Source organism: Rosa rugosa, chromosome 3 (genome assembly GCF_958449725.1).
Source record: "Rosa rugosa chromosome 3, drRosRugo1.1, whole genome shotgun sequence".
NCBI lineage: Eukaryota > Viridiplantae > Streptophyta > Magnoliopsida > Rosales > Rosaceae > Rosa > Rosa rugosa.
In genome coordinates, this window is record NC_084822.1 from 48986599 (window position 1) to 48995820 (window position 9222).

The window sequence follows — 9222 nt, forward strand, 5'->3', positions numbered from 1 at the left end:
ACCCTACCATTTTCTTTGTTCACCCTACTTGCTCATTACACCCTACATTTTTATTTCAATTATTAAATTTACTTATTTAACTCATTTCTCATTCCAATAATATCCTTATATGACATATGCAATTAGAAAATAAATATTTTTAACGAAAATCTCTCATTTAATTTATACTCATAAAAAAATTAAAATTTATTAAAGTTTCCTAATAAAATCATAATCTGATTTACTCCCATTTTTTAATTTTTTCTTTCAATTTCAATGTTCTTTTTTTTTTATTATCAAGAATTTCAATGTTCTCTATGTCAATCTATGTAAAAAAATCAGTAAATTTACAACTATGATCAATGAAGAATAGATTGATTTTTTTTTCTTCGTGTTTTAAATTTTTACTTTCAGTGTTCACAAAGAATATTGCAAAGATTTTGATGAAGTTAAAGGTAATGGTTTTGTAAATTGAATAACGAATTAACGATGAGGAGACAACAAAAAGATAAAAAAAAATAGGTACGAAATTCAAATTTGGGTTGAGAAGATAAAGATTAATGTTATTCAATGAGAAATTAAGTAGTCTTTGTATTTAATTAATTACTTATATATTTATTTTTTCTTACATATTTTGATTTTATAAAATTAGTGTACTTATTAGTCATTTTGCACTTGGGTAATATAGTCTTTCAATAATTCAAATATTTTGAAGGGGTGAACTAAGAAAATGATAGGGTGACAATAGCCGCACCCTTTTCCTTATTGATAGTGGTTAGGCTCCTACTCAACTCCAAAATGTTGCTAATTTCAGTGTAGTTTCACTTCTCATACTCTTCACTAACTAGTCGATTTCTTGCTCAAAAAAAAAAAAAAAAAAAACTAGTCGATTTCTAATTTCACCGCTAGTTTGCTAATTTATCATTTCAAGTATATTTTTCTCTATATGACTTTGTCCTGCCCTGTGTGAAAAATATTTTGGATATGCCATTGCTTATGTATAACAAACTTAAAATTAGCGAGTTATGAGTTTGACAAAACCGATCCATAAGGATAAGTTCCTTTATTTATACAAAAATTATCGATGAGAAATATTTCATAGTTGATTTTTGTCCAACCACACTTCCATAAAGCAGCATGCTTTACTTAAAATCCAAGTACAAAAGAAACTCTCGAAGAGAATCTTACAAATTTGTAAAAAGTGAAGACCTAAAGTGAAAGGTCTTTTTTTTTTTTTCGGGTGCATAGGTTAAAGGTCTCTTTTAAAGAATCTTATTCTTCCACTATTGTAAAACCAAATGAGAATAGAAAATGCCGTAATATATGGTGGTTAGTGAATTCAGTTGCGTAATGGAATCACAACTGTTTTACATGTAGATTCCACGTAATAACAGCTACTTGACAGAATTAAGTTTTTTTGTTTCCTGATAATAATTAATTAAAATATAAACTAATATTTTATTTTGAAAGAAACATATAAACTAATTACTAATATTAACGCCTCCAGCTTACCCAGGGTAATCATCTTGTTTCGATTTCTTTTTCATCCTTTCTCAATCGAAAAGGTATGCCTCCGCCCTCCGACTTCTTTTTCATCATGATTTGGCCTTTTTCTTTTCTTTTCTTTTTGGCGTTAATTGGAAAATTATTTTCAGAAAATAAGACATTATTACCGTCAAGCTCGTGAGCGGTTTTAGCGCCTTGATATATAAAACCCGGCCACCCTTGCCACACTTTTTTCTCATTCTCTTCAATCACAAACACTAACCGCTCATCTGACAAGTTTTCAAATCCACCAACAATGGCTTCCGCCGTCGTCACCGAGCCTAATCTCCAGAGAAACCTCCACCTCCTCTCCGCCGAACAGGTACACACACTGATGTGGATTTTTTGCGTTTGAATTTCGATTTGTGTTTGTGAAAATTATGGTTTTGATTGGATATATGCGGTCAGGTGGAGCTGGCGAAGGTGCTGGTGGAGATGGGGCAGACTCATCTGTTCGAGCATTGGGCCGAGCCGGGCGTCGACGATGACGACGAAAAGAAAGCCTTTTTTGATCAGGTTCGGCCTCTCTAGATTTTGCTTTTTTGGTGCGAACAAGTGGAGGCTTTGGATCTAACCTGATAGTTTTTTTTTGGTGTTTGTTTTGATGGAGTTGAACTTTCATTTTAGTTGAATAGAATAGGAATCCACATAGAACAATGCATCTGTCAAAGTAAACACCAACTTTTACTAGTACTCTATTGTTGTGGATTTATTGCAGTTATGATTGGTAGAACACAAAGATACTAATAACAGTAACATTTAGACCCAATTTAAGTTTTGACATTTACGGGGGGCAGTTTTCTTTTCTTGTATGAAAGAAAGTAACAAGTTAAAGAGCCATACATTTGTTCATAATTCAAACATATTAGGGTCAAACATTTTTTTTTTTTTTACTTTTTTGACCATAGCGTCTTGAAACCTAGTAAGTGTGAGTTCATTTCAGTTCTGTAAAACATCTCTCTTAATGCAATTATAAACGACATCCATGCTAGATAACAGCACTGTCTTTAAAGGGGCGTGTTTCTAGAAAATATTTTCACACATTGGGTTTGTTAGGCATTGTTTTTTTTTGCTATGCAATCTTCTTCTGATTGAAAATTCATTGCAGGTGAGTCGGCTCAATTCAAGCTATCCAGGGGGTTTGGCATCATATATCAAAACTGCTAGAGAACTGTTAGCGGATTCAAAAGCCGGAAAGAATCCATTTGATGGCTTTACTCCTTCCGTAAGTCGATAAAGGCCTCATATGTAAAATTATATCAATTATATGTGCTTTAAAGCTAGCTTTACACCTGCACATCTTTTGCGTGTGTTCGCATTGGATCATGTTGATATTTTTGGGATAAAATCATCCGTACCCATGATTTCATTTATTCAATAACTTACCATAGGCTGACTTATCCACTATTCAATCAAAGCAGTAATGGAGGACAACAATGCAACATTTCTGTTTCATGTTCCCTGAGAATGAAACTTGATGGTTTAGCAATCACTTTTCAGGTTCCAACAGGTGAAACCTTGACTTTTGGTGATGATAGCTTTATGAGTTTTGAGGAGACTGGTGTCAAAGAAGTTCGGAAAGCTGCATTTGTTCTTGTTGCTGGAGGACTTGGGGAACGTCTGGGATACAACGGAATTAAGGTTTATAATCTACTGACTATTTCAATACTTAGTTTTCCCCATGAATATCCATGTTTTCTTGTGCATGTCATCAATCAAGAGAACTTGATATACTCGTTATGCTAATTATATCTGATAGGAGTGACGACTTTGTCTGTCCTATCTTAATTGGCTTACTTCATTCTTATCTCCTTTCTGTAGCTCCAAGTTTTTTCTTCTTGACTTGCATGTTTTGATTCTTTTCCATCTAGCATCTTCCTTCTGAACCAAATGTCTTGTTAGTCAAGAAGACTGAACCCCTGGATTCATTGAACATGGTCAGATTAGGTTTCTGAATCATTTGCTTGTTGGTGCTGGATTAAGCTGTCCGGCGATGCTTTTTTTTTTTTTTTTTCTGTCATCAATTTCTTCTTTTGTATTCTTGAGGTGTGCTATGTTCTCATATGGACATGTTTGTTGATCATATATTCCCCGAAGACTGTAGGTCTTGGTCAAACTTGTACACAATTTCCATGATTATATCAGGTATCTGTCTGATAAGTAGCTTGCAATGGGTCTATTCCTGGAGTGAAATAGATGCCAGTGGCTTTATGTGAAAAATTTTACATATCAATAGGGCTGATATGGATTAAAAGTGGTCCCAACATATTTTTTATTATCATTTTACATTTTGCAGGTTGCTCTTCCCAGAGAGACGACCACAGGAGCGTGTTTTTTACAACATTATATCGAGACAATATTGGCTCTTCAAGATGCTAGCTGTCAACTCGCAGAAGGTTTGTCACTAGCTCAGTGTCACATAATATGTGGTTAGAGATTGTAGGATCTACCTTAGAAATATTTCCCCATTTCTACTTTATAGCACATTATGAATCTGAACTACAAGATAGTTAGAATCCAATGTCCACCCAGAACTGGTATGGAGCAGCATTCTGGGTCAGGTGATAGCTCTGGTTTTGACCTATAAAATTCCATTTCTGTTTGCTTCATATATTGGGAAATTTACTACATTTGATAAGTACTTCTAAATACTAGATAATCTCAGAAAAATAGATAAAGATTAGATGTTAGAAAGATACTTATATCATGAGACATGATAAGATGCCACTTGGCAGAGAAGCAAACACGGTGCTGTTTGTTTTCTTTTTCCTGATATGATGTAAGGAATGAGAAAAAGCTAATCCTCTAATTTTCTACCTTTCTTTTGGCATGTATTTGGATATCCAACAGTAGAACGGTAACTTCTGTTATGGAGCCAATTTTTCATCTTGCTTGAAATTTTTTATCTTTATTTTTTGCTCAAGATGGTTCATAGTTCAATGCATCTCTCTTCGCTACGATGACCTGACTCTTACTTTGCACTGGACGGACATAGCATTAAGAAAATGTCAAATACATGATGTTTTTTTAAAGTGATTGAGTTTTCTTTAGGAGATTCAGTTGATTAGTGTGAGCCACTCTAAAGAATTATTCACCATAAAGGTGACTGTGGTGTTATATTGCTTGTCTTGAGTCTTGACGTATCAATATTTCTTTTCAAATTTGTAGGTGAATGCCAAACAAAAATTCCTCTGGTTATAATGACATCAGATGACACACATTCTCGTACAGTAGAGCTTTTAGAGTCAAATTCTTATTTTGGAATGGAACCTAATCAAGTAAAGCTTCTAAAGCAGGTACATAATGATCATCATGTCCTTGTTTAGAGAGTTCTTGGTAGATGTTATATGAATTCTTTAGAATGTGAAAAAGTTTCCCTTCCTTACAGGAAAAAGTTGCATGCTTAGATGATAATGATGCGAGGCTTGCAATAGACCCACGTAACAAGTACAGGATTCAGGTACAATTACTCATATTTGTAATCAATCATTATATTTTTAGTGTTGATAGATTTGAGAAATTGTGTATTCGCTCTCCATAAATAGTCATTTGGTTATATTCTATTTCCCTTCTCTGTGTCAGACCAAACCTCATGGACATGGTGATGTGCATTCACTACTCTACTCTAGTGGCCTCCTCACTGAATGGTATGTCATGAGTCATAAATGCGTTGTATGAAATCTGTTCATTAGTATAGAAAATCATCTCTATGCCTTTTAACTTAAAATCTACCGTCAACCATATTGACATCCTACATTATGAAATTTAATAAATATGTATGATAATCAAGTTTGTACTCACATGCATGGCAGGAGTGGTTAAAACTTGAAACTCTTACAGACATTCTGATCTTTAGCACATATAAAGTTGCATGTTTTTCTGTGAATTATGACTTCCTGATGAGGTGGTGATTATGCTTGTCTTCTAAAATATTAACTCTTTTTTATATGCTTCAAATCTTACAAATAATTAATAAAATGTTGGTCCAGAGCAGTGACATTGCTGTAACACTATTTAAAAATTTTATTCTGAAATTCTACAGGCCGAATGCATGAAACTAATGTGACATAAGGCTTGGAAATTTTAAGTAGCATGAAATGTGATTTTTTTTTTTTTAATTCTTTACAGGCGTGACGCTGGTTTAAGTTGGGTTCTGTTCTTCCAAGATACAAATGGACTTCTGTTCAATGTAAGTTTCTTTTATCACTTCATGGACATTTTCCTACTTATTTGAGGATTTGTGGTTGAATGCACATTAAAAAAATCTATGTTCTTATACCTCTTTGTTTTATAGGCAATTCCAGCATCATTGGGTGTTAGTGCTACAAGACAGTACCATGTTAACTCCCTAGCTGTTCCACGCAAAGCAAAAGAAGCAATTGGAGGAATTACCCGACTTACTCATGCTGATGGTATGACACGAATCTACTCATATGTTTGCTGGATAACGTTAAGTGGTTGTGAAAGTCGTTTCCATATTTTATCTCAAATAGCCTGTTCTTTCCACTTCTTTTTTTTTTTTTTTGCCTTTTGTCTTTTCTAAGTTGATCAGCCAAAAGTCTGGCTGTGAAACCAATAGCAATTGCATCTCGTGAACTTTTATTTTCCATTGTTTAGTATATTCCTGCCTATGTTTAAATCTAAACTTGATTTCACAGCAGACTTCAATACTCAGGAAGATAAAGAGATACTATATCTTTAAAGATTTAGGTTTTGTTGATTGTCATTCAGTTGCCCTTCTCTGATGTCATAATTTCTTGAATTTCTGTTTATCTTATATATTAGGCCAGTATCCTTTCTCTAAAAAGTAAGAACCATATAAAATTCGTTTGTAGCTAACATTTATGTCTTCATCAACTGCAAAACTTCAGGGAGATCAATGGTGATCAATGTGGAGTACAACCAGCTTGATCCACTGCTTAGAGCAACTGGATTTCCTGACGGTGATGTCAACTGTGAGACTGGCTATTCTCCTTTCCCTGGGAATATCAACCAAGTAATCTTCTGCCACAGATTTTCATTCTCTTCTCACCTCTCACCTCTGCCCCTTTTTATTTTGTTTCGTTTTTCTTTGGAAAGGCCTTTTAATGTAATTATCAATGGTTTTATGAAATGTCCTGCCATTAGCTTAGACTGAGGCTTATTATCAATTCGGATCATGTTGGATTTCTTTATATATTTCTCTCTGAAGGAATCAAGGATCATATGTAGTTGTATATGTAGGGACTAGATGCTACAGAGTACGTTGATAAATGATAGAAATGTCAATGGAGCTTAAAGATATGGATTCTTAGAGATAATTCATGTTTGACGACACCACATCTCATATTCTAATGCAATTTTCCTGGAGTTCCTGGACATATTTTAGATATCATCACCATTGAACTTTCCATATGCAGTTAATCTTGGAACTTGGTCCGTACATTGAGGAGCTCACAAAAACAGGAGGTGCCATACAGGAGTTTGTTAACCCAAAGTAAATCTTCTCTTTATTAAAACCTTGAATATTTTCAGCTGTTGGGGAATGTATTCTAGTTTATTAAATTCGGTGCATGAATCAAGTTTTCAAGAGATTAGAGATTCCATATAACTTTCAAAATTCCTTATTTCAGTTTGTTCACATTTTCTTCTCCAAATCATTTAGTCATTTTAGTATAAAATGTTGACTCGGAGTACTTGTCCTATCTAATCTTCATTCTCGTATTCTTTAAGTGCATGCTAGACTGGTGGTAGATGAGATAATGGGCTTGGGAAATCCTTTGCTTGTCAGTATACATCACCTGATCTAGTATTTCCCATCTTACTGCAGATACAAAGATGCTAGTAAGACTTCATTTAAGTCCTCAACTCGGTTAGAGTGTATGATGCAAGACTATCCAAAAACTTTGCCTCCATCTGCTAGGGTGGGATTCACAGTAATTTTCTTCCTGACCTGAGATTGTGCAGTAAGGTGTTATTATGGATGTGGTCCTTTCTGTGGTGCAAGATGGATGCAGTCATTTATAATATCTTCTCCGGTCAAAGAAAACTAGGAAAAACTTCTTCCTGTAGTACTACAACTGCATCTTCAATTTCTATTTTTGTTAACAAGATGTTATCACTGATTAGGTAATGGAGCCATGGCTTGCTTATGCACCTGTTAAGAACAACCCTGAGGATGCTGCTAAGGTATGGATATTGAGTAGTTGTTTGCAGTGGCACATTTTATGCTGTTAGACCAGATCAGCCAATTTTCTCAAGATCTTTTATTAAAAAAAGTTAGAACTCTGTGCTGAATAAAATTGTCCTTTAGGTACCAAAGGGAAATCCATATCATAGTGCAACTTCTGGAGAAATGTTGGTTTATCGTGCAAACAGTCTCATTCTCAGAGAGGTATTATTATGCAAATGACTTAAATACCCTCACATATCTGAAATATTAATATTCTACAGTTCACTGGAGTAGTTGGAAGATGGTATATTCACTAATATATTCTAGTATATTGCGGGTAAAAGACAAGTATTGCCTCAATAAAATCACAAATATAATCTAAACCACAGATCTAGACTGCTTTAGATGCGGTTGATTATCTCTACTTCTCTCTCCAAGTTGTTTAAATTCAGGTTTTTACTTTCATGCATTCCAGGCTGGAGTCCAAGTAGCTGATCCAGTACAACAGGTGTTCAACGGTCAAGAAATTGAAGTGTGGCCTCGTGTCACATGGAAACCAAAATGGGCGGTCACTTTTAAAGAAGTAAAAAACAAAGTCAGTGGAAGTAGCTCAATTTCTCAGAGGTCTACATTGGTTATTAAGGGCCGTAATATATTTGTCAAGGATCTCTGCTTGGATGGGGCACTTGTTATCGATGTTGCTGATGATAAAGAGGTATTGAAGAAATGGCAAATTTGGATTATAAGACAGCTAACAGATAAAGGCTGGTTAATATGGAAATCTTAAGTTTTTCGTTTTAGAATGAATACTACTCTTTTAACTATAGATAAACATGAACAATTTTTATGTTCAATTCTAATCGATAAATGATGTTAAAGAATATGTTTTAATGATCTGACATTTTAACAGGTAAAAGTGGAAGGTTCGGTACAGAATAAAGGCTGGATCCTTGAAAATGTTGATTACAAAGATACTTCAGTACCTGAGGAACTGAGGATAAGGGGTTTCAGAATCAACAAGATTGAACAATTGGTAAAGTCTGAGCCTTGAGTTCTGCTTGGAGTCTTGAAGGTGAAACCTCTTCCATATTGTTTATTAAAAAAAAAAAATGATTTCTCAAGTCAGATAGATTTCTTTGCCCTTCTCTTCCCCTTTGTAAGTTGTTTGGTAAATATATATTTTCTTTTTGGAAATAATAAGTTTGAGCTGTTAGCCTTCTCATATTCGTCTTGTCTCATTTAGGAAAAATATATATATAATAATGGCACTGTGTGCTTTAGGCTTTGAAGTAAAGCTTATCAAATCAATTTATACAATTTAAGTTCTTTTAATCTGTGTCGGTCCAGAGAACATGTAAAAGTTAAATTTTGATTTTTGTTCGTGTGAAACAATAAATATCTTTGATCCTGTGAAGACTGCTGGTTGTGCCGTGTTTTGGACTGTAAACCTTGCCAATTGGCAATTGTCTCACCCATTGTTGGCGATTCCATGGTACCAAAAGACAAAAATATAGAGCTGCCTGATAAATAACGTTGGCTTTTTAAAA

The 9222-nt window shown here is 34.3% G+C and overlaps 1 protein-coding gene across 1 annotated transcript; it reads left to right on the top strand.

Annotated features, from left to right (window-relative positions):
* Positions 1–1476: 1476 nt before the first annotated feature.
* LOC133739820 (UDP-sugar pyrophosphorylase) lies at positions 1477–8899 on the top strand. The gene is made up of 18 exons (XM_062167627.1): positions 1477–1544; positions 1635–1846; positions 1933–2040; positions 2633–2749; positions 3025–3165; positions 3821–3920; positions 4693–4820; positions 4913–4984; positions 5107–5171; positions 5653–5713; positions 5819–5936; positions 6396–6520; positions 6924–7000; positions 7334–7439; positions 7633–7692; positions 7817–7897; positions 8151–8390; positions 8586–8899. Exons 2-18 carry the CDS (start codon positions 1781–1783, stop codon positions 8724–8726), a joined length of 1806 nt encoding a protein of 601 aa, XP_062023611.1. The 5' UTR covers positions 1477–1544; positions 1635–1780; the 3' UTR covers positions 8727–8899.
* Positions 8900–9222: the final 323 nt, after the last annotated feature.